At 40.9% G+C, this 11,840-nt stretch overlaps 1 protein-coding gene across 1 annotated transcript; it reads right to left on the bottom strand.

Annotated features, from left to right (window-relative positions):
• Positions 1–7,345: 7,345 nt before the first annotated feature.
• Positions 7,346–7,790, bottom strand: LOC117511538 (endothelin-1-like). Its single transcript, XM_034171544.1, has 2 exons — positions 7,667–7,790; positions 7,346–7,587 (listed from the first exon to the last, which is right to left on the bottom strand). Exons 1-2 carry the CDS (start codon positions 7,731–7,733, stop codon positions 7,346–7,348), a joined length of 309 nt encoding a protein of 102 aa, XP_034027435.1. The 5' UTR covers positions 7,734–7,790.
• Positions 7,791–11,840: the final 4,050 nt, after the last annotated feature.

The following is an 11,840-nucleotide window of genomic DNA, read 5'->3' as shown; positions in this document are numbered from 1 at the left end:
AGAAGGGAGCAGCTGAAGGGACTTACTACTTTGATGTTGTGTGTTTGCTGGGAATTGTAATTTTTTTTAATCCCATGAATACTGAATTGTTGGTATTCTTCTGTTCTGCAGACGGCTGGATACAAAGGGTCACATGACTGTGAAAAGAATGAGCGGTGAGTGGTGTTATTTTGGTTGTAATCTTACCATAAATGGCCGGTTGATTGGTACTGTCAGAAAACTCCTCCTTGGGATGGTGGAGCAGAAATCATCTTGATTGTCCAGAGGCCCATCGCCCATGAAAAGATGGTGTGGATCCAAAAAAGTTTGTTGTGTTTGATTCACACCTGTTTTTCCACAAAACTGACGAACTCAGTGACTGAATGCCACACTACTATTATTGTGAACACCCCTTTCTACTTTTTTTTTACTAATAGCCCAATTTCATAGCCTTAAGAGTGTGCATATCACAAATGCTTGGTCTTGTTGGATTTGTGAGAATCTACTGAATCTACTGGTACCTTGTTTCCCATGTAACAATAAGAAATATACTCAAAACCTGGATTAATCTTTTTAGTCACATAGCACTACTATTATTCTGAACACTACTGTATAAGACTCTTAAATTATTAAAATATTTTCTTTCAGCTGCTTGTGAGAGTGACCGCACAGACATCTGTCTCCATCTCATTGTCTTCTGCATCTTTTTCTGCCACACCGGCCACCTGCATGCAATCTCTTGTCACGTAAAACCTCCTCTTTGGCCTCCCCGTTCAGCTCCTAACTAGTGGTTCCATCCTCAGCACCCTTCTCCACACAAAGTGCACCCAGAAAGTATTCATGGCATTATGTTACAGCCTTATTCCAAAATGGAGTAAATTATTTTTTTCCCCTCAAATTCTCCTCACAACACCCCATAATGACAACATGAAAAAAGTTTTTTCTGATTTTTTTTTTTACTTTGTTGATGCCCTTTGGACAGCAATTACATTCACAATATATATGAATTCATATGATATATGAATATATCATATGAATATGATGCGACAAGCTTGGTCCACCTATCTTGGAACAACTTTACATTCCTCTTTGCAGCACCTCTCAAGCTCCATCAGGTTGGATGGGGAGCGTCAGTGCACAGCCATTCTCAGATCTCTACGGAGATGTTCAATCAGATTCAGGTCTGGGCTCTAGCTGGGCCACTCAAGGACATTCACAGAGTTGTCCTGAAGCCACTCCTTTGATATCTTGGCTGTGTGTTTGGGGTCATTGTCCTGCTGAAAGATGAACCATTGCCCCAGTCTGAGGTCAAGAGAGCTCTGGAGCAGGTTTTCATCCAGGATGTCTCTGTACTTTGCTGCATTCATCTTTCCCTCAATCCTGACTAGTCTCCCAGTTCCTGCTGCTGAAAAATGTCCCCACAGCATGATGCTGCCAACACCATGCTTCACTGGTGCCTGGTGAAACATGATGCCTGGCATTCAAAAGAATTCATTCTTTGTCTCACCAGACCAGAGAATTTTGTCTCTCATGGTCTGAGAGTCCTTCTGGTGCCTTTTAGCAAACTCCAGGTGGGCTGCCATGTACCTTTTACTAAGAAGTGGCTTCTATCTGACCACTCAACCATATAGGCCCATTGATTTCTATTTAATCCACTAGCTGGCGGATGCAGCCCATGAGCTGTTTCCAAGCAGCCTTCATCTTGCTTAGCATTATTCGGCATTATTAGGCGTTAAATAGAAATCGGTGATGCGCTGACTTAAACTTGGGTTAAAGTGATCCGAAAATGCTGTTTTGTGCAGCGTTTGTTTGCAGCAACAAGCTAACACAGGAATGTGGAGTGAGCTTTGATAAGTGTGTATTATATGTAATATAATGTGGGGAAATGACTAAAATTGCTGAATAAAGGTTGAAAACTTATTTATTTTTTGTGTTCTGTAAAGTAGTGACTTCAGTTTTACTGCCTCAATGCTTTGTTGTGAGAAATATCGCACCATTCGTTTAGCAATTCAATTAGAATTGTCACTTGCATAAGTCTCAATTTATCCCTTTTTAATTGGACTCGGGTTTTTTTCTTCATATCAGGTTTTCCATCCTGAGATATTCTGTAAGAGCAAATTCATAGAATGGAAATGTTTTTTCTCTGAATTTGGTGTGTCACATGACAGTCGCTTGTATATTCTACTAATATAAGAATTTCTCTCTGATATACTCCATATTTCAGTGTAGTGTTTTCATATTTCTTTCATCGTGGTCCAGAAATGATTGAATCATCTTACTTTCACCCTGGCTAGCATGGCTGTTTCATTGTATTTAGTCTATTTGAAATTTTGCTCTGTAAAAGCAGCACCACAGGTGGGTTAAGAGCAGTCTTTAATATTAATATCTTTAATATGATGCAAGCGTGTGATTATTTTCATCTTTAACTTAACTTCATAATGAAATTAATTAAGGATCAGACTGGTATCTCGTGTCGTGGCAGACATAGTGTGTTTGACAAACTGATGGTGTTATTTTCTATCTTGATAAAGATAAAGACTTCAGTGGTTGAGACAGTATAAACAAAAGTCAGAATTCCAGGTGAACTCTTCACAACATCAGGACTGGACTAACAAATTAATTCAAGTCTAATATATAAATAGTCTGATCCTCCTCTGTATTTGTTTTGGCAAATAGTGGCTGTACAAATGTGGGACTGAGTTTAAATAAATGTAACAGCACAGTAACACCACAGAAAATTCAGATTTATGGTGAAAATGTTGATCATGCCCATCGATTTCTATTTATGCCTGGTTGTTAGCAGTGGTGGGCACAGTTCCGATAATCCAATAACCGATAATTATCAAAGATAATGTTTTCATTATTGGATTATCTTTTCAGATAACTTTAAAAATCATTATCAGACTAATTATCCTCCAATAAATTTTTGTCCAATAATTAATGTGGTAAACAAAATTGAACAGCTACAAACACTTAGAAATTTAAAATCAGTTGAGCACCTACCTCTTAAATGTTTTGTAGCAGATGTGTAGTTCTACCCTCTGCAAACAGAGGAGAGCTACTTCTAGAAGAAACCACTCTATCCTCTGCAGACAAAGGAGAAGTGGACACCAAAAAAAAAAAAAACTAATTTCTTTTAACCCGATACTGATACGCAGGCAATATCACCCAAGTCATCCAGAGGCTGTTGTGTGTTGGGGGGTGTGGCTGGACATTTTGGTGTTCTATTCTTTTCTTTGCTCTCCAGGTGGCATGAAAAACTGATTTGTCTGTGGAGAAGGTGCTGGCTGAAGAGTCCTTCACCCTCATCAACATCATGTGCAGCACCTGTGAATAGTGCTCACGTGCAGCTTTAAAGACTTTCAGCTGAAGCAGATAATTGGATGGCGTTCTGCATTTAAGTCATGTGTGATTCAAGCAGAATTGCCAGGAACTCGACCTTGTGATGTTCGTTTGTGAGACGCTGAGACCGCGCCTGGGTTTGACACATCGAGCCCGTGAAGGAGGAAGGGTGAGGGACACATGCTGTCAGCACACATCAGAGGTGATTAAGTATTTGACTAATGATAGTAACTTGTTTTGTACTATTTTGTTACGCAGTATATTTGAATTGTGATGAGAATTGTGCAGCTTGCTTCTCACTGCTGTGGCGTGCGGACAAGTGATCCTCCACCTGTTGTGAGAAGCTGCTCATTAAAATACAGACCTGAATGTGTTGCTGATAGTGTGTGTCTTTTGAAGGATATTAGTTGTAACTGCTGACTTACCTCACCCCTTCTATCCTTCGCAGAGAGTCGGTTTGTCGTGTCCACCTGGGGGGTATTTGGCGGTAGTGGTGAGTCCAGGAGCGCCGGGCTTCGATCCTTTTGGGCGCTGGAGAGCGTGCCAGCCTTCACTCCACCAGAAGGACGCTATTTCAGTTTTTACACTTTATTATGCACCAGCGGGTGAAATAAAGAAATTGTTTTTGTTATTGGAACCGCTTTCTGGTTATTTTTAGCGCTGGGTTCCGTCTGACACAGGTCCGCTTCTCAACCCGCGTCGACACATAACAGTGGCATACATTTTTAACTTATGGTTCAAATTTTAACCAAACTAATTTTGGACAAGTTATTCAATTTAACATCACATCTGAAGTTTCATAAAGTGAATATATCAGATATATGTTTTAGTTTTAAAGTAATGCGCTAATTTTTAAGGTTTTAGTGTGGACATGCTGTGTCCAGGTGCATTATAGGTTGGATAGGATAATCTCAGTACGTTCATGACATGAGAAATGCATTTGAGACATCTGATCAGGCTCCACGGACAACAGCATTAAACTCTAGTGCCTAAAACTCTCTGGGTTTATACGAGGTCTGTTAGAAAAGTATCCGACCTTTTTATTTTTTTCAAAAACCTGATGGATTTGAATCACGTGTGCTTGCATGAGCCAACCTTGAACCTTCGTGCGCATGCGTGATTTTTTTCACGCCTGTCGGTTGCGTCATTTGCTTGTAAGCAGCCTTTGTGTGAGGACATGTGCAGAGCGCTCAGATTTTCATTTCAAGGAAAATGGCGAAACGACTGGAGCAGCACGACTGCATCAAATTTTGCCACAAACTGGGCAATAGCCAGGTGGAAACCATTCGGATTATTCAGATGGGTTTCGGTGACAATCCTCTGGGCATCACACAAATTAAGGAGTGGTACAACCGGTTTAAAGACGTCCGCACAACGGTGAGGGCGCGCCGCGGTCCGATCGGCATCAACACGCTGAAATGACCGGATCATTTCCAAAGTGAGCGCTGTGGTGATGTGGGACCGTCATGTGATTATCCGAGAAATTGCGGAAGAGGTGGACATCAGCACCCTTCGGCACATTCCACTGTGAAAGAAGATTTTGTTGAAGTCTCACAGGACATGTTGTAACATGCCCAGCTCGTCAACCATTCGGAAGATTCAGACGGCTTTCGGTGGCTTTTCAGTCGTGTGACTATCCGAGAAATTGTGGACAAGCTGGACATGTCAGGGCATGTTACAACATGTCCTGTGAGGCTTCATCTAACTCATTTAACTAACTTCATTTAACTCATTGAGGCACTCAATGAGTTAAAAGTAGTAGACACAGATTATCTGGAATTTTGTTTTGAAAGTTTTCAAGGTCTCTACTGCCATCTACTGTCCAGTAGTGTTCATGGCAGTATTCGCCCTGAAACTGGGCTGATATTTTCAGTCACTGTACTCGGTTCCAGCTCAAACTGTACCACAGAACCGCACGGTGTAAAAGTTCAGAGCGCACGATTTATGTTCTCACACACATTGTACATTCAAAAACCACACGTTGGACTCGTGTTTCCAGAAACAAAACGTAAACAGAAGCTTTTTTTTTTTCAAACTTAATTTACAAAAACTCTCGATGGGAGACATCAAAGTTAAAAAAAAAAAAAAAAAAAACATTACAAGACAGGTCTGCGTCTGTCTCAAGAACTCAAGAACCAGAAAACTCTATGAAAATCTAAATGTTTACATATTAATACCAGGAGGGCAACCTTCTGCCTGACAGAAAATCATGTATTTCTGACATTTATAAATGCTCTTTTGTTTTTTTGTTTGTTTTTTATTGTTTTCCTGAATCTTGGGTTTCAAGTAGGAAATAGACAGAAGCCCTGAAATGCTCACATTGCCCTTTAGATGGCAATAAAAGCTGCTTAAATGTGTGGCAAGTTCTCAACTGTTGTGTCTCTTGTCCTTATGGGCAGTTACTTGTTTGTTTAATTGTGGCTGGAATGGATTGAGCCTACAAGAAAACATAGAAGACGACATAAACTTCATTTACTGTCTTCTGTGTTTTCTTACATGAAAATAAAATACATAAAAATAGACTGGCATGATACCCAATTTTTATTTTGATTTTATATCAAGCAATGTCCCTTGCGAAAATATAAAAACAAAACTGATGCCTTTACTATAAAATGCACAAGCATTTCACATACTTACCCCACTATAAGGTGGATTTTCATGACTACTGGAGCAGATGTCCTGGTCACTGACTGTTTGCTCAGCATGTAAAGTATGTAAAACAGATGCAACACAAACCTGTTAGAGTTTTGTGAGGAAGTCACCACAATAACAACCCTGCACACTGCGCAGTAATGGGCTGCACAAACCCGCGGAAATATTGTAAAGTAGCAACTACATTGCCGCCTTGGAGTGGATACAGTCGAGGGCTCCTCACGTTTGCGACATTTCAAACGTGTGGAAAAATGTAGATACATATTTGTTGTATTACAGTCCCCTCCAAAAGTATAGGAAGACTTGGTATTTCACACATTTGAATTTGTTTATTATTTTATTTGTTTATTTCAAATACAAAAAATTAATTTTCTAAAATTATCTTCAATAAATTCAAACTGAAAGCAAATCTCTACAACGTGATATAAATTAATTAAAAATCTAAAGCCAAGATGGATTGCATAAGTAATGCAACGCTTTGGTATAACACCTGTAAATAATCATTTTTATTGCCACTTTATGTCTTTATGTCAGTGATGAAGAAATACAAACAGCATGGCACTCTGTGGTAAATCTGCGTGGAGTAGACGGTTCTTAAAAACTGAGTGACTGTGCAAGAAGGAGAAGAGTGAGGAAAGCCACCAACACACCCAGACAACCCATAACAAGTTACAGGCTTCTGTGGCTGTGATTGGAGAAATTGTGCACAGTGCAAGCTTTGCATTTTGTATCTCGAGTTGTACAAGTGGTACTGAGGAGGATTTTATTAAAAAGAAGACCTGAAAGTTCAGATACAATTTGCCAGAAGGTACATCTGAGATGCAGCCTAGATTTGAAGTTTTGATGAATGAAAATCCTCCTCTATACCACTTCATCATGAAGCTGTGTAACTCAAACACTTTCTCTGGTTCCAAAATATTTGGAATTGTCTATAGTTGTGATGATTGAAGTAGAAAAAAGAAAATGCTTAACATAAGTGGGGTTCCAACTCAGGGCTGTAGGCTCAAAAGTCCCATGTCCTACCGCTTACAGTGCAACCATCCCTGGTTCTCAAGATAAAGGCACTTAAGTGGCTACTCTACCCTTTTCTACTCTCCTATTTTACTCTTCCTTTTTAGATATTTAGATGTACCTTTGTATACTGGCATAGTTCCACCTTAGAATTGCAATATAATATATAAGATATACCTTACTGAATTTTCATGTCACATTCTTCAATGGTCATAGCTTGAAGTTATTAGATGCACTATGTACAGATTGCTATGGGATAAACCCAAACCCCTGGGATAAATACCACGGCTACATAGGACAGAATTCTGTATTATCTCTACAGCTACATTCATACAGCCACTTTGCTATTTTAAAGCATGCCTTACTCTGGCGTGTTGATCCAGATGATGTCCAGGTGACAGTAGTAAACACACTCTTTATCCCTGTAGGAATAACAGGTGCAGCGCTTTGGTCTGGACTTTGAATCCTTTGGTACAATTGGCAGTAAATCCGCAGAGGTCATGGAGACAAACGCCCCGCTGTAGCGCTCCTTCAAAGAGTCTTGCAGACCTCCAGGGTTCACTTCGGAGGTGATCGAGGGGTCTGGCATCAACACGCTGTGTGCTGAATAAGAAACATGTCAATAAATCACTTTAAAACACACACATTTTCCTGAAAGTTGTGCTGCAGGCTGTGCACTTACTTTGCAGGAGAATGAACAGCAGGACTTTGAAAAGCATGAGTGCAGCGTGGACAGAAACCGTCGCCATGTCACCTAATCCCAGTGCACGTGCTAAATTAATCTCCCGCCACCATCGAGTAGAAATCCATCAAGGTGTGGATGTCCATGTGGTGCTTGTCTAACAAGGTCAGAGCTCTGTGCACGTTCCTTTCATATTCATCACTTCATGCTGCAAATGTCACCTGAAAACAGTTCATTTTTAAGTTTTTCCCCCAACGGAGCCTTACTGTTGCAACCTCTCGTGATCTGTGCACAGGCTACACACTGAAACATGATGCTTTCTGCCCTGAAAGATGAAGAGACTAGTGCACACGCCCACAACCTCTACAATCCACGTGCAGCCAGAGAACACACCAGAACTTTTACACTGAAGCGCCTGTTCATGCATGCAAGCAATTACCACACATGTGCAACAGCTACACCACATGTTAAAAGCTGCAAAATATTTCACATTCATCACCAAAGTGTGTGTCTACTTTTCACCTTTAGCAATGCATCATTTCTTCTAGGTAATAAAATGACACCATTTATTTTATCTGCTCTCTCTGCAATAAAATAAGGAAGTCGTAACTGGACTGCTATTTATGCACACTGGAAAAAAATACTGAGTTAAATTTACTTTTGATAAAAATGCTGCCAGTTCTAATAAAATACTTTTTTATTGAAATTTGGGCATACAAGTGGGAAGTAAACCATCAACCTTTCATGGATAATTGGTTCCAATTCAAAGAGAAAAAATGTCACAAAAGACATGATATGTAGTGTAATAGCTGAATGGCTATAAAGGTTGCCTCCACTTACCTTTTCAGTCCAGTCAACTTAAAATTTTAAGACGTGATGCGTCTTTTCTTTTAAAGTTAAAAGAAAAAAACAAATTGTAACATTGCAGAGGAGGCAAAGCTCACATCTGGTACCAGTCCACCAGTATTGGATCTGAGGGGAAAGTTGAGTTAAGATGTATACTGAATATGTCAAATATGAAGCTTTGTAGGCCGTCAGGAAACGCAAAACTATTTCCATCCCCAGTAAAAGCTGTCTTGAGTTGAGCTGATATGTGACAGCCAGAATCCAACCTCGTGCTTCAGTTCTGTCTATGACTATCACGGTACAAGATGAGGACACAAAGTACATTGCTTTCAAAGGTTCCATGATGTTTCTTGAAGGCAGACAACAACTTGACAACAAACTTGGATTCAACTTGGCAACAGAAGAATCATTCTTAAAAAGAGCACCAACTGTGATGGCGATCACAAATTGAACACAGGTCAGAAAACAAAAACATCAAACAGAATGTGTAGTCCAAGAACAGTCCGAAAGGCAAGATGACAAGATCCAGAACTTCAGGCCGTGCAAACAGACGAGGCAGATGGCTGAGGGCCAACTCACTCCATGACTCAGTGGTGCACAGAGCCCGAGATAGAGGGCTAGAGTGGGCAGTTGCCATCGTCACATTTCCACAATGAACACAATTATAACAGGGCTCTTCTACAGGGCACCATGCTACTATGAATGTCCACAATCCAAAAATGTAAAAAAAAAAGATTCTAATCCAGTTACATTTTTTTCCGCAAATCTAATTGGTTAATCGAGATTTCAGGCCGTATAATATCGGGTTAACGGTGGCAGAATATTTGACCGTTTCACAATTGGATGTATTACTCCGCGCCGTGACAGGTGTTCTGACGAGATGTCATTCCTGTTAAATATCATTCCTGTCCTCTGCGCAACTGCACATGCATGTGCAGTATTGTTGGGACACAGAACTGTCAATTTATGCGACAAGACAGACCGACAGAACACCGGCCTCGTGCACTGCTAACTGTTAGCAGTGTTAGCTGAGAGCAAGAGAAAGTCGTGTACTGCTGCCAGCCACCGAAATGGGTAAATTTACCATGCAAAAGTATCAATGAGGATTCTAATACAGAATTACCGTTTCACATTTGATGGATTTGATGGAGTTTCACATTTGATGGGTTACTCCCTAACCCAGGAGTGCCCAGGTTCGGTCCTCGAGAGCTACCTTCCTGACACTCTTAGTTGTCTCCCTGTTCCAACACACCTGAATCCAATGAAAGACTCGTTAGCAGGCTTTTAATGAGCTTTTCATTGGATTCAGGTGTGTTGGAGCAGGGAGACAACTACGAGTGTCAGGAAGGTAGATCTGAGGACCGAACTTGGGCACCTTTGCCCTAACCACTGTTGGAGTGACGCTGCCTCACGGTAAGCCTAATTAACTAGAGAAAAATAAACTGTGCAAACGGTGGAATTGGATTATAAATGGGAAGAACCCCCTAGTGTCTGGTGATTTGCGGATGTTCATGCCGTTATACGGTTGCAAAAATCTGTTTTACAGGCTCCGCTAATGCGTCACAGGTAAAGCTCAATTTGCGACCGTATAACCAGCATGAACATCCACAAATCATCAGACACAACCAGGTTATTGCCTAAATAAAATGGTTGAATCCCCCTTAGCTGCAGGCTTACCTCCTCCAGATATGATTGAGCTGTTCACCTCTAAACAAAAACCGCAACAAACATTCATCAGAGCTGCTTCAGCTTCAATTTTTACCCCAATCAAACAAATTTCAAGCCATCGTCACTACAAATGCTACATTTGAAGTTTTGAACATGATTGAAGCGCTTAAGATTACAAATACCTGGAAGTTGCGAAATACTATCAACAATTCCACGATATAAGATCTGGTGCCGATGATGGCCGTAACTACGATGTATACCAAGTTTGTTCAAGACTGACGAAGATAGATGAAGAAGTTACTACGACACTTAAAAACGTGCCCCAATTTGCTAATTGGAATGAAAGGGGAAGGGTCGCCGCTCTGTGGAGTAGCCCCATAATCCTCCTGTTTTGGTGACAAAAAGATGGGAAATAAAGCCAAAATGCCCAAGAGCTGTGCTTATTATGGGTGTACGTACTCATGGTTTTAACGCCACGCTTTATGCTTGTATCGTTACTTCTGTGTTGAAATTGTTTACACAGTGGAGTACATTGCATCGTGTTTCCCTCACAGGCATGTTCGTATACGTGTAATCTCTAGTTTTTCTCCAGTGCTCTGTGGCCTTGTGCAAATGTGCTGTATTTTGTCTCACAACCTATCTTCTAGAAATCCATCAATGTTTAAAGAAGCCAAGTGAGAAGCTGACAGGAATGCTGAGTGTGGACAGGAACAACTGGAAAGTTCAACAGCAGATTTTTTAATAAAGGTTTTCCTGAAGCTCACCTCAGATCAGTATTAGGAAAATATTTAAGGGTCAGCGAGTATCCGACCCCAATTTCCTCTCTTTGTGCCGTCTACTGTGGCAAACACAAATGCGAAGTCACTGTACAACAACTGGAGCACAAAAGAAGTACAAATTCATTTTTATCAATCAATCAATCAATCAATTTTATTTATATAGCACCGAATCACAACAAACAGTTGCCCCAAGGCACTTTATATTGTAAGGCAAGGCCATACAATAATTACGTAAAAACCCCAACGGTCAAAACGACCCCCTGTGAGCAAGCACTTGGCGACAGTGGGAAGGAAAAACTCCCTTTTAACAGGAAGAAACCTCCAGCAGAACCAGGCTCAGGGAGGGGCAGTCTTCTGCTGGGACTGGTTGGGGCTGAGGGAGAGAACCAGGAAAAAGACATGCTGTGGAGGGGAGCAGAGATCAATCAGTAATGATTAAATGCAGAGTGGTGCATACAGAGCAAAAAGAGAAAGAAACACTCAGTGCATCATGGGAACCCCCCAGCAGTCTAAGTCTATAGTAGCATAACTAAGGGATGGTTCAGGGTCACCTGATCCAGCCCTAACTATGAGCTTTAGCAAAAGGAAAGTTGTAAGCCTAATCTTAAAAGTAGAGAGGGTGTCTGTCTCCCTGATCTGAATGGGAGCTGGTTCCACAGGAGAGGAGCCTGAAAGCTGAAGGCTCTGCCTCCCATTCTACTCTTACAAACCCTAGGAACTACAAGTAAGCCTGCAGTCTGAGAGCGAAGTGCTCTATTGGGGTGATATGGTACTATGAGGTCCCTAAGATAAGATGGGACCTGATTATTCAAAACCTTATAAGTAAGAAGAGAATTTTAAATTCTATTCTAGAATTAACAGGAAGCCAATGAAGACAGGCC

This window comes from Thalassophryne amazonica, chromosome 6 (genome assembly GCF_902500255.1).
Source record: "Thalassophryne amazonica chromosome 6, fThaAma1.1, whole genome shotgun sequence".
NCBI lineage: Eukaryota > Metazoa > Chordata > Actinopteri > Batrachoidiformes > Batrachoididae > Thalassophryne > Thalassophryne amazonica.
The sequence above is the reverse complement of the archived record's forward strand: the minus strand, read 5'-3'. Positions and strand labels throughout refer to the sequence as shown.

What these genes read in the sequence shown, in the direction of transcription:
- LOC117511538 (XM_034171544.1), bottom strand. Translation starts at nt 7,733, where the DNA reads ATGGCGACGGTTTCTGTCCACGCTGCACTCATGCTTTTCAAAGTCCTG. An exon ending in GCTGTTCATTCTCCTGCAAA is followed by an intron (nt 7,588 to 7,666) that starts GTAAGTGCACAG and finishes TTTCTTATTCAG; the next exon opens with CACACAGCGTGTTGATGCCA.